The sequence below is a fragment of the Pongo pygmaeus genome, chromosome 21 (assembly GCF_028885625.2).
Source record: "Pongo pygmaeus isolate AG05252 chromosome 21, NHGRI_mPonPyg2-v2.0_pri, whole genome shotgun sequence".
Lineage (NCBI taxonomy): Eukaryota > Metazoa > Chordata > Mammalia > Primates > Hominidae > Pongo > Pongo pygmaeus.
The window spans coordinates 30,675,720-30,702,580 of record NC_072394.2 but is presented as its reverse complement, the minus strand read 5'-3'; the positions used below and the strand labels follow the sequence as shown (position 1 = coordinate 30,702,580).

The window sequence follows — 26,861 nt, the reverse complement described above, 5'->3', positions numbered from 1 at the left end:
AATTTTCTCCACAGCTTCCATCACCATGCATTTGTTCTTTTACCTTGTTCTTGTATTACCTTTCTGGAAAGGAATTTTTATTGTAGGCTAATTGTTATTCCCACCAGTATTTGACCACTGGATGTTTCATATGATTGAGCTCTTCTGATTTGGAAAATAAAAATGTAACCTCATTATATTCATTTGATTAGTGGGGACAGTCAACACTTTTTTGTGTATTTTATTAGCTGTTTGTTTTTCTCGTCTATAAATTATCTGTTTAGGTCCTTCAGATTTTTCAAAATTGGACTCTTATGTTTTCAGTATTGTTATGAGTTCTTGTTTCAATTATTTATGAGAGTTCATTTTCTTTTTTAAAATAGACTTTTTTTCTTAGAGAAATAAGAAAAAATAAAAATTAAAATAGACTTTATGTTTTAAAGAGTTTCAGGTTCACAGCAAAATTGATCAAAAAGTATAGAGAGTTCCTGCCAGGCGCGGTGGCTCACACCTGTAATCCCAGCACTTTGGGAGGCCAAGATGGGCGGATCACAAGGTCAGGAGTTTTAAGACCAGCCTGGCCAATATGATGAAACCCCATGTCTACTAACAATACACAAATTAGCTGGGTCTGGTGGTGCACACCTGTAACTGTACCTACTCAGGAGGCTGAGGCAGAAGAATCTCTTAAACCTGGGAGGTGGAGGTTGCAGTGAGCCACAATCATGCCCCTGCACTCCAGCCTGGGCAACAGAGTGAGACTCCATCCTAAAAAAAGAAAGAAAGAAAATATAGGTGTTGGCTGTCCCCAACACCTGCACAGCCTCCTCATTATCCACATCCTACACCACTGTGGTACCTTTGTTGCAATTGATGGACCAACATTGACTCCTTATTATCACCCAAACTTTGGTGTTGTACATTCTGTAGATTTGGACAAATGTATAATGACATGTGTCTACCATTGTAGTATCATACAGAAGAGTTTGACTGCCCTGACAGTCCTCTGCTCCACCTGCTTACTCCTCTCTCCCTTTTCCTAACTGCACAACCACTGATTTTTTTTTTTTTTTTTTTTGAGATGGAGCCTCGCTCTGTCCCCCAGGCCGGAGTACAGTGGTGCCATCTTGGGTCACTGCGAGCTCCACCTCCCGGGTTCATGCCATTCTCCTGCCTCAGCCTCCCGAGTAACTGGGACTACAGGTGCCCGCCACCGCATCCGGCTAATTTTTTGTATTTTTAGTAGAGACGGGGTTTCACCATGTTAGCCAGGATGGTCTCGATCTCCTGACCTCGTGATCCGCCCGCCTCAGCCTCCCAAAGCTGGGATTACAGGCATGAGCCACTGCGCCCGACCTTTTTTTTTTTAAAACAAGGTCTTGCTCTGTCACCCAGGCCTGAGTGCAGTGTTGATCACTCCTCACTGAAGCGTCGACCTCCCAGGCTCAAGTGGTCCTCCCACCTCAGCCTCCTAAATAGCGAAGACTACACACACACACCACCATGCCCAGCTAATTTTTGTATTTTTTATAGAAATATGGTCTTGCTGTGTTGCCCAGGCTGGTCTTGAACTCCTGAGCTCAAGCAATTTGCCTGCCTTGGCCTCTCAAGGTGTTGGGATTACAGGCATGAGTCATCGCACCTGGCCTTTTTTATTTTCTTTTTTTTTTAAACCAGTGATCTTTTACTGTCTCCATGGTTTTTCACATTGACTTCTGTCACTTAGTAATATATGTTTAAGTTTCTTCTATGTATTTTCATGTTTTTAGCTTATTTCTTTTTAGCAGTGAGTAATATTTCATTGTCTGGATGTGCCATCACTTATTTATCCATTCGCCTGCTGAAGGATATCTTGATTGCTCCCAGTTGTGGCAATTATAAATAAAGTTGCTATAAACATCCATGTGTAGGGTTTTTTTAGTGGCATAAGTTTTCATCTCATTTGGTTAAATACCAAGGAGCACAATTGCTGGATCATATGGTAAGAGCATATTTATTTTTTTGAGAGACTACCAAGCTGCCTTCCAAAGTGGATGTACCATTTTGCATTCCCACCAGCAGTGAATGAGAGTTCCTACTGCTCCATATTCTTACAAACATGTAGTATTGTCAAATGTTTTGGATTTTAAAACCAAAATCCATTTTCATAGAAGATGTGTAGTGGTATCCCGTTTTAATTTGCAATTACCTAATGATGTTCTATGTCTTTTCAGATGCTTATTTGCCATACTGTTTATCTTCTTCGGTGAGGTGTCTGTTCAGGTCTTTTGCCCATTTTTCATTTAGTTGTTAGTTTTCTTGTTGAGTTTAAGAATTCTCTGTCCTTTGCCAGATCTATCTTTTGCAAATATTTTCTCCTAGTCTGTGGTAAGAATTCTCTGTCCTTTGCCAGATCTATCTTTTGCAAATATTTTCTCCTAGTCTGTGGCTTATCCTCTCATTCTCTTGGCATTGTCTTTCACAGAGTAGACATTTTATATTTTAATGAAGTCCAGACTATCAATTATGTTCTCATGGATCATGCCTTTGATGTTATATCTAAAAAGTTCTCGCCATACCCAAAGTCATCTAGATTTTCTCCTGTTATCTTCTTGGCATTTTATAGTCTTATGATTGATATTTAGGTCTATGATTCATTTTTAGTTAAATTTTTGTGAAAGATATAAGGTCTGATATGGCTTAATTTTTCTATATGTAGCTGTCCCGTTCCAGTATCATTTGTTGAAAAGACTATCTTGCTCCATTTTATTGCCTTTGCTCCTTTGTCAGTTGACTATATTCATGTGGGTCTGTTTATGATCTCTGTTCCATTCCATTGATCTGTTTGTCTTTTCTTTTGCTAATACCACAGTCTTAATTACCAAAGCTTTAAAGTAAGTCTTGAAGTCCAATAGCATTAATCTTTGACTCTTCTTTAATATTGAGTTGCCCCTTCAGAATCTTAATGTCTCTCCATGTAAACTTTAGAGTCAGCATTTTTATATTCACAAAATAACTTGCTGAGATTATGATTGAGATTGCATTGAATCTATAGGCTTATTTGGGAAAAACTGACATCTTGACAATATTGAGTCTTCCTGTCCATAAACATTGTTTATAATGGGCTTCTTTATGTTTAGGAGCTTTTGTTTTTTCTGTCAGATATTCCACTTCTACCTTTATGATTTCTTACATGCCTTTTATGCTTAGAAAGTTTTTCCTCATCCTGAGCTCACATATTCATTTATTTTCTTTTAAAATGTGTTTTTCAAGCATTTAATTTTTAAACGTATGTGGAATTTATTTTGGTATAAGGAATGAGGTGGTGGTCTAACTCCCTCCCCTCAAATATGTAGTTATTTCTCCCAAAACTATTTTCTATTGATTTATCAAGAATAGACATGTATACATATACATATATAATAGTCAGCCTTCCACTTGTTTTTTGACCCTTGTGAAGGAACTTGTATGAGTTTCCAATTTTGGATTAGGCGCAGGTAGTAATTGAGCTGGGTTCTGCCAGAGATCCATGTTAATTCACTATCCAGACAGAGTTATAAAATGTAAGTTTTATGAAAATCTAACAGTATATCACTGGTTTAATGATCACAGCCTAGGAAGAATGGGGAAATTGTCAAAATCTTATGTGGATGCACCTGAAGGCCACTGCTGAACCCATTTCCCTGCTAGGCACGGCTGCTGGTACCAGGGGCAAACTCCTGGAGTATATATGAACCACCTACATCTCCCTCTCTTCCCCTCTACCCCTGAGATTTTCATGTGTCCCTTAAGGATGTGTGTCCTTCTTCCCTTGGAGAGTCACTACCACATTGAACACTTTAGACTGTGAGTCCTGTGAAGATGGGGCTCATGAGTGTATTGCTCCCCAGTTGTTTCTCTAGCACTAGCTCAGTATAGGGCATAAAAATCTGAATGGATGAACAAACCACTATTACTGGTGGCAACATGCTACTATCTTACATGGTTTGAGGTGGAATAAAGGTTGAGAACAGCTATATAATGTGTTCCTTGAAGGGCAGCAGTACATCAGTGCAATCAGCCTACCTTTTCCATACTTCTCACTCTGAAAACTGTAAAGCTGCACCTAGCAATCAACTTGGGAGCTTTAAAAGGGACTGCTCGCTAGCTCTCACCCACAAAGCTGTAGTCTAGCACAGGTGACTTTTTTAAAAAAGTTTTTTGGTCCAGATGTGATGACTCACGCCTGTAATCCCAGCACTTTGGGAGGCTGAGGCGGGGAGGTCACCTGAGGTCAGGAGTTTGAGACCAGCATGACCAACATGGAGAAATCCCATCTCTACTAAAAGTACAAAAAAATTTGCCAGGCATGGTGGCACATGCCTTTAATCTCAGCTACTCGGGAGGCTGAGGCAGGAGAATTGCTTGAACCCGGGAGGCGGAGGTTCTGGTGAGCCAAGATCACACCATTGCACTCCAGCCTGGGCGACAGTGCAAGACTCCATCTCAAAAAAAAATAAAGGAGTCCTATTAAGACTTATTTTTATTTTTACAGGTTGGATATCTCTAATCCCAAAATCTGAAATGCTCCAAAATTTGAAACTTTTTGAGCACAGACATGATGCTCAAAAAAATACTCACTGGGACATTTTGGATTTCAAAATTTGGATTAGGGACTAGGTGTGGGGGCTCACACCTGTAATCATAGGACTTTGGGAGGTTGAAGCAAGAGGATCAGTTGAACTCAAGAGTTTGAGAGCAGCCTAGACAACAGAGTGAGACGCCGTCTCTACAGAAAATTTTAAAAATTAGCCAGGCATGGTAGTACATGCCTATAGTCCCAGCTACTCAGGAGGCTGAGACAGAAGGATCACTTGAGTCCAGGAGGTAGAGGCTGCCCTGAGCTATGATCATACCACTGTCTCCATCCTGGGCAACAGAGCAAGACCCTAACTCTTAAAAAAAAAAAAAAAAATCTGAAACACTGCTAGTCCTCAACCATTTTAGATAAGGGATAGTCAGTCTTTATAAAGACTCAATTAGTTATTGGATATCTGAGGAAGCATACATATCAGGCTCCCAAAAGATCATTGGTTTAGGCACACATTTTATTAGCTTGGAAATCCAGAATACTCTTCTGGTGACCAGCTCAGACATAGTCATGATAATATAGGACCTCATCTAACATGACTCCCTATTTTCCAGATAAGCATGGATTCCTGGTTCATTCTTGTTCTGCTTGGCAGTGGTCTGATACATGTCAGTGCCAACAATGCTACCACAGGTAAATTGTCATTTGATAAGGCTGCTATTTGAAACGAAATTTTGCTTTCACATTTAATGAGCCAAATTTGAAAACCGAGATGCTGTTTGAAGAAAGGAATATAAAAATTTTATTCAAAGTGATGGTAAAATAGGTGTCTTCAGAAATCTTGGCATTGTATTGAATGCTCAGCATTGTTTTTCATACATATAACTGCTTTAAATAAATCAAAGAGATTATGTGTTCTTTCCTGAAAAGTAAAATAAACTGTTGACATTTACAACTCTATATATGGTTTCTGAGGAACTAAGTGAAGAATCTTGTGTCTTTCTCCCTTAAACCGTAGTCCTTTGGAGGAGGTAGGAAAGGTCCAGCATTAGATAAAAACATAGGGGGTGGGTGGGTGTTGGGAGTGGGGGGATTGGTCTTTGCTTGGTCTCCATATGTTTGAGAGTTTATTAAGGCTTGCTGCTTTGTGTCTCACAACTTTTTAGCCTCACATTCTTCATGTGATATTTCCTTGTTTTTTGGTGTTTGTAGTTGCACCTTCTGTAGGAATTACAAGATTAATTAACTCATCAACGGCAGAACCAGTTAAAGAAGAGGCCAAAACTTCAAATCCAACTTCTTCACTAACTTCTCTTTCTGTGGCACCAACATTCAGCCCAAATGTAACTCTGGGACCCACCTATTTAACCACTGTCAATTCTTCAGACTCTGACAATGGGACCACAAGAACAGCAAGCACCAATTCTATAGGCATTACAATTTCACCAAATGGAACGTGGCTTCCAGATCCAGATAACCAGTTCACGGATGCCAGAACAGAACCCTGGGAGGGGAATTCCAGCACCGCAGCAACCACTCCAGAAACTTTCCCTCCTTCAGGTACTAGAAATGATTCTGTTTGTTCTTTTGCTCTTTTGAGTTTAGTCATCCTTTTATTATCTTGTTTGTGTTTTCTAGCCTTAAAATTTCTTCAAATAAGTAAAATTGCTCAAGTGAAGTAATGAAACCTGTATGTGGAATTTTTGGGTTAGCATGAGTGAAGAGGAAAGAAGAAAGATTCTGGAGAATATCATTCTGCTAGGTGGGATCCTGGTTAGATTGAGAGGACTTAAATGTGTTTAAAGGTAGAGAAGAAGGCTTAAAAAGACAAGAGAAATAGAGGAGCTTATTGACGATGCAAGAGACCGAAGATGAAAAGATACAGAGAATGAGTAATAAGATTAGGTTTGGAAAGGGAGGGATCCATGGAGACCATGGAAAGGAGAATGGATATTGATGTCCATGACAGTTAGATATGGAGTGGGAGGCCAGTGGCCAGGGGTGGCATTAGGCTCTGGGAAATGGTTACATTGCAGTGCCAGTTGTTCAGGGCCTCAGGTTGAAGCAGTAGTCCCAAGGATAAAATCAGAGACATGGATCTGAGACCAGGGCAGGTAAGACAAGTTTCTGACCTCTTTGAACCTTAGGTACCTTGTCTGTAAAAGAGGATTAGAGATACCCTCAAAGGGCTTCTGTGAGGAGTAAAGGAAATAATCATTACCTGATTGCTATGTAACTGTCATCCCTTTTCTAGCAAAAATCACTCTTTCCTCTTCTGTGTTCCCGAGCCCTTTGGTTCTGATTTCTTCCCAGTTAGATGGTGAGTGCCCCTAAGCAGAATCACATCTCATTCATGTGGAACATTCAGGAACTGTTTGCTCAGTTGATTCTCATTTGTTACTACAGATGATATCTTTTACTGTGCCTTATAACTCAGACCCTTCACCTGCCAGCTTTTCCCCATATTTTCTACCATAAAGACAAGACAGCATTTGCAGTTAAGAGCACAGTCTTCAGTGCCGCACTGAGTTTGAATCCCAGCTCTTCCATAAACCAGCTATGTTTATGGCATAGCTGGCTTACTTTATCTCTCTACCTCAGTTTGTTTGTCTGTGAAACAAGAATGAGTGATAGTAGTAGTTCTTACCTCATAGAGGAGATATTAGCATTAAACAAGTTAATACGGGTAAAGCACTTATAAAGATGCCTACACATGGTAAGCACTATTTTTAAGTGTGAGCTGTTAGTATTGTTGTGATTATTGCTCTGATAGTTACCAGTAAAATATATGAAGGTACCTTTAATGCAGATGGCATCCCGCTTTAGAGTTAATGTAGTTTTGTCATAGTTATTACTGTGTGCTAGGCATCGTACTAAGAGTTTTCTAGAATAATCCTATGAGGTAAGTTCTATTTTATGTTTTATAGGTGAAAGTATTTTACAATGATGAAACCGTAATCTGTGGAATGTTTTTCAATGTACAGTTCATGACACAATTCATGAAATCACTTTAGCAGGCCACCACTAGTTGTTTGTTTTGTTTTATTTTAATGGATGATCCAGTTCCATGTTTATTCTTTTAATGTTACATACAATTTTTTGAAATTTTAGTAACAACATAAAATGTTGGGTTGTAGCCATTGCTTAGGGAGAAAGGCAGAATAACTTGTACAAACTGAATGAGTGAATGGAAAAGGTGGAGACTGTAACACAGGCCTGACTGACTGAACAGCCCATGTTCTATTGTGTGCTGTCTTTCATTTAACAGCTCTGTGACATGACCATGGATAATCATCTCCTTTTAACAGATGCTTAATTTCAGACTGTATATAGAGGTTAAATGATTTGCTTTAGATTTCAAGGCTGACAAGTTAGGCCTATTTCTCACTTTTGCGGTCTTTCCACTCTGCTTGTAGGGAACTTAGTTTTCCATAAACTGACTTAGGTCCAAATTGTGCCACAGCTAAGAATCTAGTTATTGCACATTTAACACATTTCATATCATAGGAGACTGAGACTATGTTTCTCTAGTGGCGTTTATTCAAGAAACCATTATCGCACATGGGAATTTCATAGTCTTAAACCCCACATCCCACTTATCACCACCATTTACCAGTCCTCCTGTAACAGTTACAATTTTTTATTAAATCAGTATTTGATGTATATTATTGTAATTATGAAATATTCATTGCTGAGCTATAGGTATAAATGGATTGTTTTTCTTTCTTGTACAGTTTTTTTTCTGGATTTAATACTTGCCTTATTTTTTGTTTATTTAGTTTTCTATTTAGTCAGGCCAGGCACACTGGCTAACACCTGTAGTCTCAGCACTTTGGGAGGCCAAGGTGGACAGATCACTTGAGCTCAAGAGTTTGAGACCAGCCTGGGGAACATGGTGAAACCCCATCTCTACAAAAAATACAAAAATTAGCTGGTCATGGGTGCATGTGCTTGTAGTCCCTGCTACTCAGGAGGCTGAGATGAGAGGATTGCTTAAGCCCAGGAGGTTGAGGCTGCAGTGAGCTGTGTTCATACCAGTGCACTCCAGCCTGGGTGACAAAGCAAGACCATGACTCAAAAAAGTTATTGCTACTCAATTCTTACCATGCTCTCCAGAGCCTCTCAAAACAGCTTTCTACAAAGTGAAATCTGTTAGATAATCTATTTCTTTTTTACCTCTAGAAATTCCTCCTGAGCCCTCCATTGTCTTATTCCAGTCTAGGCTTGTTGATCTCTAGGGCTACTACACAGATATATCAACCTGAGATTTCCCTTCTCTGTCATTCTGGGAATTCCCCTTGCTGCTGCTTCCTGACTTCCACATTGTCTTCCTTTTTGTCTTCTCTCATCATTCGGTAGATTCCTGAGAAGGGGTCCATGGGAGGCAAATTGTATCAGATCTTACATGTCTAAAAATATCTTTAGGGCTGTGCGTAGAATTTGAAGAATATTTTTCCCCCGGAATTTTTAAAGTACTGCCCTAACTGACACCTGCTTACCAGGTTTGGAGGATTTTACTGCTATCTTAATTCCTAATTATTTGTATGCTTTCTAGGATCTTCTCTTTATCGTTGGTATCCTGAAATTTCACAGAGATGTATCTTGATGTGGGTCTTTCGTTCATTATTATGGATGCTTAATAGGCCCTTTAGAGCCTTGAGCTTGCATTTCTGAAAATTTTCTCTCATTTCTTTGAAACCTTCTCCCCCTCTTCCTTTTTTTTGTTCTCTTCTCAAATTCTTATTATTTGGATATTGGATGTATCCTGAATTAATTCTTTAATCTTTAACATTTTTGCTTTCTGTTGATCTTTGCTTTGAGTCTTTTTCTCCTTTTAAAAATAAAGGCCAGCTAGGCACAGTGGCTTACACCTGTAATTCCAGCACTTTTGGAGGCTGAAGCAGGAGGATCGCTTAAGCCCAGGAGTTTGAGACCAGCCTAAGCATCGTAGCAAAACCTCATCTCTACAAATGATTTAGAAATCAGCAGGGCCTAATGACTCATGCCTGTGGTCCCAGCTACTCAGGGCTGAGGCAGGAGGATTACTTGAGGCCTGGCAGTTGAGTCTGCAGTGAGCCGTGATCGCACCACCGTACTCCAGTCTGGGCAACAGAGGGAGACCTCATCTCAAAAATAAATAGGCCAGGTGCGGTGGCTCACTCCTGTAATCCCAGCACTTTGGGAGGCCAAGGTGGGTGGATCACTTGAAGCCAGGAGCTCAAGACCAGCCTAGCCAACATGGCAAAACCCTCTGTCTACCTACTAAAAATAAAAAAATTAGTCAAACGTGTTGGCATATACTTGTAATCCCAGCTACTTGGGAGGCTGAGACATGAGAATTGCTTGAACCTGGGAGGTGGAGGTTGCAGTGAGTCAAGTCCCTGCACTATAGCCTGGGAAACAGAGTGAGACTCGAGACTCTATCTCAAAAAAAAAAAAAAAAAAAAAATTCAGTGACAAGTAAAAATGTAGAATACCTTTTTTTTTTTCTTTGAGACAGTCTCACCCTGTCGCCCAGGCTGGAGTGCAACGGCGCAGTCTCGGCATACTGCAAACTCTGCCTTCAGGGTTCAAACAATTCTCCTGCCTCAGCCTCCTGAGTAGCTGGGATTACAGATGCCCACCACCACACCCAGCTGTTTTTTGTATTTTTAGTAGAGACAGGTTTCACCATGTTGGCCATGCTGGTCTCGAACTCCTGACCTCATGATCCACCTGCCTCGGCCTCCCAAAGTGCTGGTATTACAGGCGTGAGCCGCTGCGCCCAGCCTAGGATACCTTTTAAAAATAAATAAATAGGCCGGGCGCGGCGGCTCACGCCTATAATCCCAGCACTTTGGGAGGCCAAGGCGGGCAGATCACGAGGTCAGGAGATCGAGACCATCCTGGCTAACACGGTGAAACCCCGTCTGTACTAAAAAATACAAAAAAAATTAGCTAGGGGTGGTGGCAGGTGCTTGTAGTCCCAGCTACTCGGGAGGCTGAGGCAGGAGAATGGCGTGAACCCGGGAGGTGGAGCTTGCAGTGAGCCGAGATTGCGCCACTGCACTCCAGCCTGGGCAACAGAGCAAGACTCCGTCTCAAAATAAATAAATAAATGAATGAATGAATAAATGAATAAATAATAAACTCCTTTTAAAAAAGCATATATATTCATTTTTTCCATTTATAATATAAATAATAAATATGCCGAGTTGATTTCTACATATTGCTTTTTCAGTTACCCTATCATACTTGTTCTTTGTTTTAGTAAAGAACTGCTGTATTGAAGGATATACCTTAATATATTTATCCAGTTTCCCCTATCAGTGGACATTAAGATTGTTTTCAGAGTACTCTTATAAACAATACAGTTTGTCATTTCAGACACATATGAGAATATTAGTAGGATGAATTATTTTAACTGTGCATTTATAAATTTATGGATATTGCCACATTTACCTCTGCTAGGAAGTCTATTCCTATTAACAATATGTCGAAGTGCCTGTTTTTCTAAACTCTCTTCAGTGTGGTGAATTATTAAACTTGGGGATCTCTGCCAATCTGACAGGTGAAAAATAACATCTCAGTGTAACTTTAATTTGCATTTTGCTGAGATTGAGCAATTTTGTGTAATTTAAAAGATCATTTATTTTTCTGAGCATTCTCTGTTGATATTCTTTACCCATTTTTATTAGGGTGTCAAGGTTTTCCTGACTCATCTGTAGATGTTCTTTGTACGTTTGGGAAATGAGTCCTTTGCCTATGGTAAAACTGCAAATATTGTTCCCTAGGTGGTCATCTAGATTTTCTGCATTGCAGAAGATATCATTAGCTATTTTTAATTTTTTTAATTTAAATATTTCTCAGTTTATTTTAAGTTTTCTAGGAATTGGGTCATATCTAGGAAGGCTTTCCTTACTCCAAGATTATAAAAATAATTTTCTTCTGGACTTCTATGGTTGTGTGTGTGTGTGTGTGTGTGTGTATACACGCACTTAGGTCTGTCTCGAATTTATTCTGATGCAGAGTGAGCTATGGATCTGTTTTTCCCCAAATATCTAATTTGTCCCAATACCCCTTAATAATTTATTTTTCCTCATTGATTTGAAATGCCACCTATCTTATATATTGAATTCAGATATTTATTTACCTCTTCATATGTATATGAGTATTTGGGAACATTCATTTTATTTTCTATTAATCTTTTTCTCTGTCCATGTGCAAAGCCCCACTGTCTCAATAATTGTAACTTTGTAAAGTATTTAATATCTGGTAAAATGAGTCATTCCTTGTTAATTTTATTTTTCAGAATTTTGTTAGCAATTCTTATTATAAATATTAGAATCAACTTGTCTAGCAGGAAAAAAAGTTTGTATTGATCATGTTAAATACATAGATTAACAGAGAAAGTGGCATCTTAAAGATGTTGAGTCTAACTATCCAAGAATGCAATATATTCCATTTTCTGAAGTCTTTGTTTTTTTTAAATCTTCTGTTTTTATTATTATAAATGGCGCATTTTCTTCCATCAGATCTTCTAACTGGCTGCTGTTGGGGATATGAAGGCTACTGATTTTTGTAGAGACATTTTGTACTGGCCACCTTAAACTCTCTTAGTGTTGGAAGTAATTTTCTTCATTAATTATTATGGCTTCAAGTCATCTCATCTGCATATATCTTCCAAATTTTTAGAACTTTGTTTTTCTTCTGTTTAATTGCATTGATGAATACCTCCAGAACAAAGTTAAGCAGCTGGTAAATGCAGACAGCATTCTCTTGTATCTGACACTAACGAGGACACTTTCAGCAGTTTTTCATTATACATGGTATTGACTCTTGAGTTGAGATAAACATATTTTATTGTGTTCAGGATTTAATGAGCGTTTATGTTAGGAATGGGCGTTAAATTTTGCCAGTTGCCTGTTCAGGATCAATGAGAAAGAGCTGAATGATTTTTTTTCTGTTTTGGTCTGTTTCTATGGTGGATTCTATTCCTAGGTTGGTTTGTTTATTTTGAGATGGAGTCTGTCGCCAGGCTGGAGTGCAGTGGCGCCATCTCAGCTCACTGCAGCCTCCACCTTGCAGGTTCAAGTGATTTCCCTGCCTCAGCCTCCTGAGTAGCTGGGACTACAGGCACGCACCACCATGCCCGGCTAATTTTTTGTATTTTAGTAGAGATGGAGTTTCACCATGTTGGTCAACCTGATCTCGAACTCCTAACCCTGTGATCCTGCCTCAGCCTCCCAAAGTGCTGGGATTATAGGTGTGAGCCACCACGCCCTGCCAGTTTTTATTTATTCATTTTTTAGAGACAGGGTCTTGCTCTGAATTAATTCTTTAATCTTCTTAATTTTTCTTTTTCTGTTGACCTTTGCTTTGCTTTAAGTCTTTTCCTTTGAGTCATCCAGGCTGAAGTACAGTGGCACGATCATGGCTCACTGTAACCTTGAACTCCCGCACTTAAGCAAACCCCACCTCAGACTTCTGAGTAGCTAAGGACTATAGGCGCATGTCACCACGCCCAGCTAATTTTTAAATTTTCTCAGAAATAGGGACTCACTGTGTTGCCCAGACTGGTCATGAACTCCTGGCCTCAAGCAGTCCTCAGCCTTAGCCTCCCAGAGCACTGGGATTATAGGCATGAGCCAAGGCCACCCAAATATATTGTATCATTCCTGTAACAAGCTGTTGCAGTCTGTTTGATATTATTTCTTTTTTTTTTCATTTAGAATTTTCTCTGTCTAGATATTCTCAAATTATCTCTAAATGAGATTGATCTATGTTTTTCCTTTGTGTGTGTATTCTTTTTGATAAGTTTTAGTTTTTAGTGTTTTGTTTTGCTACATGGAAAGGATTTGAAAGTTTACGCTAAAAAATATGCTTTTTTTTTTTTTAAGTCAGGCTCTCACTGTTGCCCAGTGCTGGAGTGCAGTGGCATGATCTTGGCTCATTGCGGCCTGCACCTCCTGGGCTCAGGTGATCCTCTCACCTCAGCCTCCCAAGTAGCTGGGATTACAGGTGTGTTCCACCATGCCCAGCTAATTTTTTATATTTTTTTGTAGAGATGGGGTTTCGCCATGTTGCCCAGGCTGGTCTTGAACTCCTGGGCTCACGCGATCCTCCTGTCTTAGCCTCCCAAAGTGCTAGGATTACAGGTGTGAGCCACCACATCTGGCCATTTCATTCATGTTTTCAAATGTATTTGAATGAGGAAAAGTTCTCCCTTGTGATTATTTATTATAATAGCCTACAGAGCTATTAATTTTTAAATTTTGTTTATTTTATGTCTCCTTTTTTTTTGTTTAGGCTGAATAACCATTTATTTCATAGGTTTATTGCCTTTTTTCTTCCAAAGAACTTGCTATTGTGCATTTATAGTCCTTTTATGTTTACATTTTCTATTTCATTGATTTTTACTTTCTACCTTCTTTAGATTTATTTTGTGCTTTTTCTATCTTCTTGAATTGAGTGTGCTTTAATTTCATTCTTTCCAGTTAATTAACATATTTAGTGCTGTGAATTTTGCACAAGCACAGCTTTAGCCACATCCCATAGGTGTTTCTATAGGTAGTTGTATTAGGATGCACTATAAGCTGCTCTGACAAAGATACCAAAATTCAGTGACTTAAATAAGACCGAAGTGTCTTTCTCTCCCCAGTTACATTCCAGAGGTAGGCAGGGCCTTCATCTCAGTAGGGACCAAATTCCTTTCCTCTTGTGGCCCTGCCATCCTAACAATATTGCCCTTATCTGTTTGGTTAGAGATAGTTCTCACCATTGGGTTCTAGTTCCAACCACTGCGAAGGAAGAACAAAGGGAATAGGGGCCATTTCTCTTCCAAAAGATGTGACCTGGAAGTTACTCACATTGCTGTAGCTCACATCCCATTGGCTAGAATTCATCACATGACCACACCTAGCACAAAGGAGTCTCAAATATAGTCTGGCAGGAGAGCTTGGTGCTCAGCTAAAAAACAAAGGTTCTGTATCAAGGCAAGAAGAGAAAGAGACTGATCTGAGGGGAGGAGAGTTGGCAGGTTCTGTCACAAAACTTCTCATCATTGTTATTTTTAAGGTATTTTTCCATTTGGGGTTTTTTGTTTGTCTGTTTGATTTTTTTTTTTTTTTTTTTTTTGAGATGGGGTCTCGCTCTGTTGCCCAGGCTGGAGTGCAGTGGCGTGATCTCTGCTCACCGCAAGCTCTGCCTCCTGGGTTCACGCCATTCTCCTGCCTCAGCCTCCCAAGTAGCTGGGACTACAGGTGCACACCATCACGCCCGGCTATTTTTTTTTTTATTTTTATTAGAGACGGGGTTTCACGTGTTACCCAGGATGGTCTCATTCTCCTGACCTTGTGATCTGCCCACTTCGGCCTCCCAAAGTGCTGGGATTACAGGCGTGAGCCACCGCGCCCGGCCGTCTGTTTGATTTTTGAGATGGAGTCTCACTCTGCCCCACTTCTGGAGTACAGTGGTGTGATCTCGGGTCACTGCAACCTCTACCTCCCAGGTTTAAGCAATTCTTATGCCTCAGCCTCCCAAAGTGCTGGGGTTAAAGATGTGAGCCACTATGCCCGGCCCATTTTTGTTTTGATTTTTTTTTTTTCTTTGAAATAGAGTCTCGCTCTGTCATCTAGGCTGGAGTGCAGTGGCATGATCTCGGCTCACTGTAACCTCCCCCTCCTGGGTTCAAGTGATTCTCGTGCCTCAGCCTCCCAAGTATCTGGGATTATAGGCACCCGCCACCACGCCCAGCTAATTTGTTTTGTATTTTTAGTAGAGAAGGGGTTTTACCATGTTGGCCAGGCTGGTCTCGAGCTCCTGACCTCAGGTGATCCACTGCACCTGGCCTCATTTTGGTTTTGATTTTTATTTTCACATGTTTTCTTACTTTGTCAATTTCTAATTTTATTGCATTGGGACAAAAGAATATTGTATTCTTTTACTGTTGGGATTTATAAGGGCTGTGGATATTTCACTCGCCTTTGAAAAGAAGATTTTCTCTGTTAGTGTGTAGAGTTTGTTATGTACCAATTAGATTTTATTACTTATCATTTTGGTCTTTTGTATCCTTACTTAATTTTGTCCTCTTGAATTTTAATGGAGCAAAAGACATAAAGTCCTCTAATAACATGTGTTCTCTTTGCATTCTCGTACTTTTTATGAATATTGATGCTGCATTCTTTGTGTACCCAGGGAGAAGGCCAGACCACTGTCCAAAGTTTAGTGAATCTGGGCAGTCTTGTTTCCCAGTTGTTGGAGGATGCCTCATGGAGGAAAGCATTCCTAATCCTGGAGCTTGTTTTGTTGTACTCTAAATTGAATTGTAATGTGTTTCTTTAACCTGAATGAATGTTTCTATTTTTTACTTATTACACAGGTAATTCTGACTCGAAGGACAGAAGAGGTGAGCTGCTCACCTTATATCTGTTGTTCCTTTTACACAGTGTACAGTATTCATCTATTTCCTCTGCTCACAGTCTGTGGTAACCGTGTGCATCTGTGGCTGTGTTGTTTGTTTACTTTCCCTTAAGTTATTTCCATGTTAATCTCATGGAGAAGAGCAATAGAAACAAGTACTGTATTCAGTATGTTTTTAAATATAGACTATGGATTCTAACAGCTATGATGTATTTTAACAAGTAACAAAATATATCTTATTTTGACATGTCACCTTGTTAACATTACTTTTTGGTGATATTAGGTCATAATTTCTATACTGTGAGTTACTTCTGATTTCTAGGCCACAGTTCCCTTTAAATATTCTTTGTGTTGTTTTTCCCCTAGTCTATAAAATGTCAACCCTTTGTGGCTTTATATGGATTTTATGGATTTTCAACCCTTAAATGTAAAGTCTCTATGGCCTGAGATGTTGTGTCTGGACTGCTGAGTCCCTGGTCACTAGAGAGTAGGGGGACATGGGTACTTGTCTGCAGAAGTGTGGCACATTTTGCCTAGAATGACAGTAAGGCTGCTATCAAAGAGCATGAGAGAGAAAGAGATCATCTAACATTCTAAGAAGTGATTATTACATTTGAGTTTTAAAAATGTTACTGTTTGAAGCAGTGTTTTTATAATTTTCTATTTTATCAAATCAGACTTGAGTTTTTTTCTGATCCTGTTATTTAACCATACACAATTTTCCCTGTGTAATTAAGTAATGGAACACTTGGAGTCATATGAAGTCCCACTAAGAGGGAGCATTTGAGTCAGAAAAGTGGGTACTCTGATTCTTTATGTTATGTCCATCTGCCATTGCATTTGGTAAGGAATAGTGAGGTGTTACCATACTGTGTACAGATTTCCCTCACTTTTCCAGCTCTCACTTTCCTAAACTTGGGAACTAAACATTGGATTAATACAGTGTCTTTGCTGTTCAGATTCACTTGCCAGATTTTATCAAATGTAGACTTAAATAGATTTTATTGTGATAGATATTTACTTGCTCCCTAAAACTGCTCTTTTAACCAGCCTTACAATAAAATCAAAAGTCAAAGTGGTAGGCTTCAAGATGAAACATAAGATCTGTTGACTCCTTCCTCTATTTAGTATATATTTTCATAATATTCAGCCTTTTCTTGCCCCAGATATCATACCTATTTTACCTACCCAATATTTAAGTAGTTTCCATGTTGTGATTAAAAAAACAAAATTACCATAATTACCTAGATTATTGCTAATTGTGACATATGTAAAGTCTATTAATGTAATAAATCTCCTTTCTTAAGTCAAAAAATAATTTTGTGTAATTCCAAACAGGAAACTGAAAAGGCATAGGTATTCTCAGCAGTCTCTAAAGTCCCAAAATCTAGTGGCAATTTTACCAGAGCGGATCTTTAGAAGTATTGCTATAAATTTGGATATCACATTCTAATTTTAAGCCAAATGCTTTTTGAGAAATAAGCCAGCTGTTTGGAAGTGTTTGTATTATAATGGGTTTGATAAGCAGTTATGTCTTATGCAGATGAATTAAAGGCTACATGTTTTTATGCACTGGTCTTTGGGGTGCTTTTGAACAGTAGTGTCTGATGTTTTAATTGTCAAAGCAAAAAGAAATGAGAGGGAGGGCAACTTTTCTTCCTCTTCTGAAGTCCAGGAAACTGGTTATTTTCTCATGCATATTATTTTAAAATATATTCCAGCCAGGTTCAGTGGCTCACACCTGTAATCCCAGCACTTTGGGAGGCCGAGGCGGGTGGATCACAAGGTCAGGAGTTCAAGACCAGCCTGACTAATATGGTAAAACCCCGTCTCTACTAAAAATACAAAAATTAGCCGGGCGTGGTGGTGTAATCCCAGCTACTCGGGAGGCTGAGTCAGGAGAATTGCTTGAACCTGGGAGGCAGAGGTTGCAGTGAGTCAAGATCGTGCTCTTGGCTGCAATTCTAGACTGCACTCCAGCCTGGGTGACAGAGCAAAACTCTGTCTCAAAAAAAAAAATCAGCATCTTAATATTTGTAAAGAAGTAGTCCTTGAGCTACTACTTAAGTCTAGAAAGAGTTGACATTCTTGTTTTAAGAGTGTTAGGGCACTTTGGGAGGCTGAGGCAGGTGGATCACTTGAGCCCAGGAGTTCCAGACCAGCCTGAGCAATATGGGGAAACCTTGTCTCTACTAAAAATACAAAAATTAACTAGGCATGTGGTACGTACCTGTAGTCCCAGCCACTTGGGACGCTGAGGTGGGAGGATCACCTGAGCCCAGGAAATGGAGGTTGCAGTGAGCCAAGATTTCATGACTGTACTCTAGCCTGGGCAACAGAGTAAGACTCTTGTCTCAAAAAAAAAAAAAAAAAAGGGTGGGGATTATCATAGTGCCATTATTATTATGAGTTTATGATGGCTTTCTCTAAGCACCTTTTACATTCGGCATTTATTCAGTGCCTATTAAGCATCAAGGAGTCCAGAAAAAAAAATATTTTATATATAAGTATATATATGTGAATATGCTTCCCTATCTCAGGAAGGAAATACGTGAACATCAGGAACCAAAGTCTACTCAGTTACATGCCATTGGATATATCACACAAAGTGCTGAGGGAACTCAGAAGACTCATTATATCTGGGGAGTGGGAAGGAGGCACAGAGATGTGCTTTGGGAAGTTTAAATTAAAATAGCAAATGGGGAAAATGAAGACCCACCAGACAGGGCACAAGCAAAGAGACATGAAAGAGTAAGTCATGTGTTTGAAGATCTGTGTGCAGTTGACGTATGAGGTGTGGGGAGTGGTCGGAGGTGGCCTCAACAGAATGGGTGTGGTGGTCTACTGAGTTCAGGAGTTGGAGCATCTCCTGAAGATGATGGTGAGTAAGGAAGTAACAGTCAGATTTTGGTTTTAGAAAGATATTCCAGAGGACTTAGGGGAGATAGATGGACAATAGAAATTTAGGTTTCTGAATAATTTGGCTCAAAACAACGGTGATTGGGCTCAGCCCAGTGGTTATCTAGAGGCAATCCAATGAATATTTCTGTTTTTAGAGCCAATAGGAAACATTTAAAACAACATTACAACCTTGCCTTTGAGAGCTGATAAATACTTGTACCAAAAAGTGTGGCAATAGGTAAATGGGCCATAGGAACTGGGGCTATAGGACTATGGCTATTCCTTTACTGACTAGTTTGTAGTTGACCAGTGTGTGTCTGAAGTCCTTATGTCACTCACCTGTTTACAGGTGAGCCCTTCAATTAATATGGCCCTTTGTTTTCAAGGAAAGAAGTTATAGCAAGTAGGTATCTGTTGTCCCGGAACACCATTTTAGTGGTTTTCATTTTCATGCTTGTTCCCTGGCCTGAATCTAGAAAGTAGAACTTTGCTGGAATGAAGTTGGGGTTGAAACAATTTCGGTTTGTAACCATACTGTCTCTGTCTCATCTACTCAGCTCTGCCTTTGTAATGTAGAAGCAGCCATAGATGGTATGTAAATGAATGAACATGGCCATGTTCTGATAGCATTTTATTTACAAAAACAGGCAGTGGGCTAAATTTGGGCTATAGTTTGCCGACCCCTGTTCTAGGCAAGAACTGCCTGAGCGTAGGAAGCTGGACTGAGGTTCTCTGCTAGTGTGTGAACTTGTGGATGCCAAAGCCAATCTCTTCCCTTCATGTCAGACACTTTGCAAATGTTACCTCTTTTAGATCTCCCATTAACTCTAAAAGGTTGAGGGTGCTATTATGCTTCCATTTCATACATCATTCTAAGAGATTATCACACTACTAGTAAGTTAGGATAGTAGGAATTAGAACTTCAGGTCTGTCGGACCCTAAAACCCCCTGCCCTGGAAATGGTTTTCTAAGGCTGGCCTGTGGTTCGTTGGTTGATTTCAACTAGAATTTAAGAATTTTTTCAGAATACATCTAGGTGTAAAGATTTTTTTGTCAATATTACTCCACAAACTAGATTATTTCTTTTGGCCTGATAACTCAGGAACTTTCTTGTATTATTTCTCTCCCTTCTTACTGGTTTCTTCTTTGGACTCCCCTGTTGCACAGGTATTGGATCTCCTGGACCTATCCAGCTCCTTTCTTTTCTATGCTGTCATATTTTTCATCTCTTATTGCTCTGTGTTCTGGGAGCTTCCAGGACAGTTGCTCTTTCACACAACTAATTTGGTTTTCAGTTATATCAGTTCTCCTATTTAGCCTTTCTTTTTTTGGAGGCAGCGCTGGGGCAGACTCATGCTCTGTCGCCCAGGCTGGAGTGCAGTGGCCTGATCACAGCTCACTGCAGCCTTGACCTCTGGGACTCAAGCGATCCTCCAGCCTCAGCCTCCCAGGTAGCTGGGACTATAGGCATATGCCACCATGCCCAGCTAATCAGGTGTTTGTTTGTTTGTTTGGTAGAGACAGACTACCAGAGTCTCGCTAAGTTGCCTAGGAACATGCCCGGCCCTGTTAAGCCTTTCTATCTAGATTTTTTTCCTCCTAATTATGCTGGTGTTTTTGTTTGTTTTCATTTTTGTTTGTTTTGTTTTGAGACAGAGTTTCGCTCTTGTTGCCCAAGTTGGTGTGCAATGGCGCGATCTCGGTTCACCACAACCTCTGCCTCCCAGGTTCAAGCGATTCTCCTGCCTCAGCCCCCAGAGTAGCTGGGATTACAGGCATGCGCCACCACACCTGGCTAATTTTGTATTTTTAGTAGAGATGGGGTTTCTCTATGTTGGTCAGGCTGGTCTCAAACTCCCAATCTCAGGTGATCTGCCTGCCTCGGCCTCCCAAAGTGCTGGGATTACAGGCGTGAGCCACCATGCCCGGCCAGTTTTTAAAGAACTCTTTCTTACTACTCAGATTACTCCTTTTTAAATAGTGACTTTTAATAAATATCAATGTAGGCTGGGCACAGTGGCTCACGCCTATAATCCCAGCACTTTGGGCGGCTGAGGCAGGCTGATCACCTGAGGTCAGGAGTTCAAGACCAGGCTGGCCAACATAGTGAAACCCTGTCTCTACTAAAAATATAAAACTTAGCCAGGCCTGCAGTTCCAGCTACTAGGGAGGCTAAGGTGGGAGGATTGCTTGAACCGGGAGGCTGTTGCAGTGAACTGAGATCACGCCACTGCACTTCAGCCTGGGTGACGGAATGAGACTCTGTCTCGAGAAAAGAAAAAAAAGGGCAATGCAGCAGTGGCTCATGCACGTAATCATAGCATTTTGGGAGGCCAAGGCAAGAAGATCACTTGAGACCAAGAGTTCAAGACCAGCCTGGGCAACAAGACTCCCTCCCCCCATCTCTACAAAAAATTTAAGAAAAAAAATTTTTTTAAATCAATACGGCATCGTGTTGCACAAATTGCAGTATATTTTAAAAGATTTATTCTGTTTCTTTTGTCACCTCCATTTCCCAGGGCTACTGTTGCTCTGTTTGAGCTATGTGTGCCCTGGACCATTGAGTGGCCTAGACTGTGCTCACAATAGGTGTCCCTTCATCCCTTCAGAAGACAAACATGGACATATGTCCTAAACCAGGGAGGGGTTCAGTGATGGCTCAGGAAAATCGGGACAGGGTGCAGTTATCCTCTAGGCGAGCTGCCGTTTTCTTTTTCCTTTCCTCTCTTGTGGTTGCCTAGAATTAGCTTGGGCACTACTATGGTTTTTTTCTGTCTGCAGGCCCCAGGAAACCTTCTGTGGAACCAATATACTTAACAATCATATGCAGTGTAGACCTGCTCTGGTGTCAATTCTAACCAAACCAAAAAAAAAGCATTTATGAGACACTCAGGGAAATTCAAGCAGTAACTGAATAATATTAGATGATACTAAGGAATTAGTGTTACTTTTTAAATTGGATAATAGTATTATGTTTATGTTAAGAATCTTTATCTCTTGGTGATACATACCTAAGTAATTGCATTTGAAATGATAGGTCTCAGATTTGCCTTAAAAGAATTCAGTTAGAATGGGATGGGTATAGACCAGTGCTTCCTTACTGGGGGCTATTTCCCCCACAAAGGCATTTAGCAATGCTTGGAGATACTTTTGGTCATCAAAATTGGGGGTTTGCTACTGACATCTAATAATTAGAGGCTAGTGATATTGTTAAATGTCCTACAGTGCACATGACAGACCCACATAACAGAGAATTGTATAGCCCAAAATGTCATTAGTGTGACGTTGAGAAAATACATATGCAGCATATATTTTGTAAAAAAAAGAAGCCCTTACCAGTCTCTGTGACAAACTCTCTACTCTGCGTAGAGCGCTGTTTTTCCAGCTGAGTCTAGATGGGAAGCCCCGCTTGTCATTTAGGCTGTGGTTGTACTGGTGCTGGGTTGGCAGGCCTTTGCTTAAGTACCATCCTGGTACCTTAAGGTCCACTTTCAACCCCAGTCCCAGTTCCCTCTGAGCTTGAGGTGTTTCCAGGCCCAAACTGGTAGAACTAGTACGTAGTTTTCAGCTGGAGGTTCTTTGGCTCTGTTTGATCTCTTGGACAGTCGAGTCTGGTCTGTTTTGTCTTCCAGAAATCTCTCAAAGATTCTGATCTACATATGCCACCGTTTGCTGCCTTTCAGATACGCTGTTGATTCATTAGTATTTTTATATTTCTTCTACCATGTCAGTGTGCTTTGGGGGAAGATGAAGAAGTAAATTTATGGATTTAGCCCAGTGTCTTAAGCCAAATGTGCCTAATTACTTACTTTTTTTTTTTTTTTTTTTTTTTTTTGAGGCAGAGTCTCACTCCGTCACCCAGGCTGGAGTGCGGTGGCACGATCTCGGCTCACTGCAACCTCTGCCTCCTGGGTACAAGCGATTCTCCTGCCTCAGCCTCCTGAGTAGCTGGGACCACAGGGGTGTGCCACCACACCCGGCTAATTTTGTATTTTTAGTAGAGACGGGGTTTCACCATATTGGCCAGGCTGGTCTTGAACTCCTGACCTTGTGATCCACCCGCCTCAGCCTCCCAAAGTACTGGGATGTGCCTAATTATTTTCTTATAATACCTGATATACTGCCCTCTGTAGTTGGAATTTAACAAAGACATTTAGTGATAAATTACTATTTTTTTTTTGTTCTTTGGCTCAACGTAATCCATTGTTTGTTTTGTGCCTGTTATGTGTGAGACCCTGTGCTAGGTTTTAGGTGTACAGTGAGAATGAAGCAGACATGTAATCCTTGCTCTTGTGGAATTTATGCTATAAAGGAGGGATATTCATTAATCAACAAAGTCAAATATGTAATTATAAAGTGTGAGAGGTATTATCAAGGAAAATAATAAGGTCCTTGCCTTACAAAAATAGTATAGGAAATAATGCAATTTTTTTTTTTTTTTTTTTTTTTTGAGACGGAGTCTTGCTCTATCGCCCAGGCTGGAGTGCAGTGGCACAATCTCGGCTCACTACAACCTCCGCCCCCCAGGTTCAAGCAATTCTCCTGCCTCAGCCTCCTAAGTAGCTGAGATTACAGGCATGTGCCACCACGCCTGGCTAATTTTTTTTGTATTTTTAGTAGAGATGGGGTTTCACCATGTTGGCCAAGCTGGTCTCGAATTCTTCACCTCATGATCTGCCCACCTCGGCCTCCCAAAGTGCTGGGATTGCAGGCGTGAGCCACCATGCCCAGCCGTAACAGCTAAAATTAAGTACATACTGTGTGCTAGTTACTGTGCCAACAACTTTACATGAAAGATCTCATTTAATATGCAGAATAACTTATTTCAGAAATAAGGAAACTGAGACTTATGATCCTAATTTAGTATTAGGAAGTCAGAGAAGACCTGTGTGGGAAAAGTGACACACAGAGAACCAGACAAGTAGGAGATAACCAGGCAAAGAACAGAGAGAGGCTGTGTAAAGCAGAAGGAGTAACATGTTCAAAGGCCTGAGGATGAATGAATGAAAGCATGGAAGGACACCAGTGGCTGAAATTGAGTGAGCAAGGAAAGAGTACAAGAGATAGGGCAGGTAGGGGCTAAATCGAGGGGGTTGTTAGAGTCCAGGATAAGGAGATTAGATTTCATTCTGAGGCATGAGAAACTGTTGGAGGGTTTTACCTAAGAGTGGGACACAACCTGAGTTGCTTTCCTAGAGATCACTCTGCTTTGTGGAGAATGGATTGGCAGGGGCAGAGGCTTACTGTGATCCAGATGAGAGAGGATGGAGGTTGGGACTACACTGGTGGCAATAAAAAAAAATGCAAAATAAAAAAAAGGCAGACAGATTTGAAGTTTTAGATATATCTCTAAAATATGTTACTTGCAGCTGTGCTAGATATAGAAGATAAGTGTGAGGAAGAAATCAAGGGGGTTTCCACATTTCTTACTTGAGCAACAGGGTGGGTTGGAGTACTAGCTACTGAATGGTGAGGGAAAGGTTTTAAACACAAAAAGCTTGTGTTGCCTATGAAATTTAAAGTGGAGGTGGCAAATAGGCAGTTGAGAATCTGGAACTCAGAAAAGAGGTCTGACCAAGCAAAGCAACTGTGGGAATTGCTAGCATGGCATTTATATTTACAGTCATCTCTCTCTGATCAAATTAACTAGATATAGAGAAGAGTGCCAAGGACAGAGCCCTGAGGAATTCCCACATGTAGAGATCTGGTGTTGGAAGAGGAACAGATAGTGAGGGAAACTGAGATAGGCAGACAAGAGATAGAAGGAAAATCAGAGGAGTGCTTCATTGTGGAAAGCTGAGAGAGGAAAGTGCTTCAGAGAGGAAGGAGTGATCAGCCAGTCTGAACACTCATTTTAAGGTGAGAGCCACATACCACAGTGTGTTTGAAACTTACCATTAACAAAGAAGCATCGTGTAATGTCTTCCGTCTCTCTAAAAACAAAACAAAAAAAAACCCATCTGTCCACCTCATATCTCCCTCCATCTGTCACTCCTTTCCTCTGCATCCCTTAATGTTAAAAGTCCCCCACGAAAGGACCCAATGTCTCACTGTCCTTTTTCTATCTTTATTTCACTCCATTTAGGCTTTCTCACCCATATTCAACTGAAAATACTCTTGGAAAGGTCACCAGTAGCCACCGTCTTGTCAAATCTGGTTTCACTTCTCTGTCTCATCCTTCTTAAGTCTGTAGGCAGTATTTGATTGAATTGATTGCTCCCTCCTTGAAAAACTCTGCTCTTGGCTTCTATGACACTACATTCTTAGATTAACCTCTCACCTCATGGCTACTGCTTATGGTCAGTTTAGCTTTTAAGAGAATGTAAATCCAGTTATATATCTCCTCTGTTCAAAGCCCTCCGATGACATAGTGTTTCTCATCACACTCAAGAGTTAAATCCACAGTCATTAAAATGGACTCCCAAGTCCTAAGTCTGCTGGCTTTTGCCCACCTCTCTGGCATCTTATATTGAACTGGCCTTTGTGCTGTTTCTTGAACCTGCCAAGCTCCTGAGAGCTACCATGCTTGCTGTTCCCTGTGTCTAGAAAGCTCTTCACCCAGATCTTTGCATGGTTCACTTCACGTTATTTAGAGCTCTGCTTGTATATTACTTCCTCAGAGAGACCTTCTCAGACTACTCTATCACTGCTCCCCAACCTGTCACTTTCTCTCTCCCCACCCTGCTTTTTATTCCTCATAGCACTTGTCCCTGTCTAAAATTAAGTATTGACTTGTTTATAAACAGTGTCCTCCTTCCTCCCCACAGAATGGAAGCTTTCTGTCACTTGTCTCCTTGAACACTTCTCTGTTCCTAGTGTCTCAAACAATGGCATGCAATTGCTGGCCCACAGATATTTGAAAGAATGCTGCTAAAAGGTTGAATCAGATGAGGATGGGAATGTTCCTGTTGGATTTGGCAATATGCCATTTGTTGGTGTTCTGGCTGAGCAGTTTAAACAGAGCACTGAGGGTGGGAGTCAGAGCAAATAGATTAAGGAGAACCTGGAGGTAAGGAATTAGACAAGACAAATTAGACAACTTTGTTTCGGAAAGTCAGCTGAGAAGAGAGACACGAGGCTGGTGGTGGCTGGGGCAGGGTAAATGAGGTCAAGAAGACAAGTCTTTGAGTTGACAGCAGTGGATGTAATCCAGAGCACACATGACAGGATGGGAGGGACTTGTCTTCCCTTTTAGCAGGTAGGAAAATGGTGAAGATAGTTACCAAGCCACTCTGATGGTGTAGTTCATGGAATGGGGTGGAGGATGAGAGTGGAGGCGGATGAGTCAGCGCCTGTCCAGCTGCATGAGAAACAAGGCTAGGTATTGGGTGAAAGGGAGCCAGGCCCTGTGGAATGAGGTGGGATTGCCATGTCTTCAAACCCGATGTTGCCATGGTTGGGGTCCTGGCAAAAGGTGACTAAGGGAGCAGGGTGTGGAAAGAGGAAAAAAGAAGCACCCAGCAGTTTTGTTACATGGTGGCTGAGGATCTAATAGTGTCTCCTTGTTTTATTTTATTTTTATTTGGCTGGTCTCGAATTCCTGGCCTCAAGCAATCCTTCTACCTCAGCCTCCCAAAGTGCTGGGATAGGCATGAGCCACCACACCCAGCTGTCTCCTTGTTTGTTTGTTTGTTTGTTTTGAGACAGGGTCTTGCTCTGTTGCCCAGGGTGGAGTGCAGTGTCACAGTCCCGGCTCACTGTAACCTCCATCTCCTGGGCTCAAGTGATCCTCCTACCTCAGCCTCCTGAGTAGCTGGTACTATAGGTGCACATCACCACACCGGCTATTTTTTTAATTTTTAGTAGAGATGGAGTTTTACCCTGTTGCCAGGCTGGTCTCGAATACCTTGGCTCAAGCAGTCCACCCGCTTTGTCCTCCTAAAATGCTAGGATTACAGGCGTGAGCCATTGTGCCCTACTTGTCTCCTTGTTTTAATTAGGAACAGTATTCTCTGTGCCCAGAAACCATTTGGGTTTATGATAGGAAAACTGTCTTTTTCCCTTCCTCTCCCATCTTCCTCTAGATGGAGCC

The 26,861-nt window shown here is 40.8% G+C and overlaps 1 protein-coding gene across 6 annotated transcripts in view; it reads left to right on the top strand.

Moving 5' to 3' along the window:
- The window catches only part of PTPRA (protein tyrosine phosphatase receptor type A), a 171,567-nt gene that overhangs the window by 94,544 nt on the left and 50,162 nt on the right, over nucleotides 1–26,861 (top strand). For 5 of the 6 annotated variants that reach the window (XM_063659540.1, XM_054466625.2, XM_054466629.2 and 2 more), the window contains 3 exons: nucleotides 5,143–5,221; nucleotides 5,741–6,088; nucleotides 15,888–15,914. In XM_063659540.1, the coding sequence (XP_063515610.1) occupies nucleotides 5,149–5,221; nucleotides 5,741–6,088; nucleotides 15,888–15,914 (448 nt within the window). In that variant the 5' untranslated portion in view covers nucleotides 5,143–5,148. The remainder of the gene's footprint in view (nucleotides 1–5,142; nucleotides 5,222–5,740; nucleotides 6,089–15,887; nucleotides 15,915–26,861) is intronic. The other variant, XM_054466628.2, reaches the window with a different exon arrangement.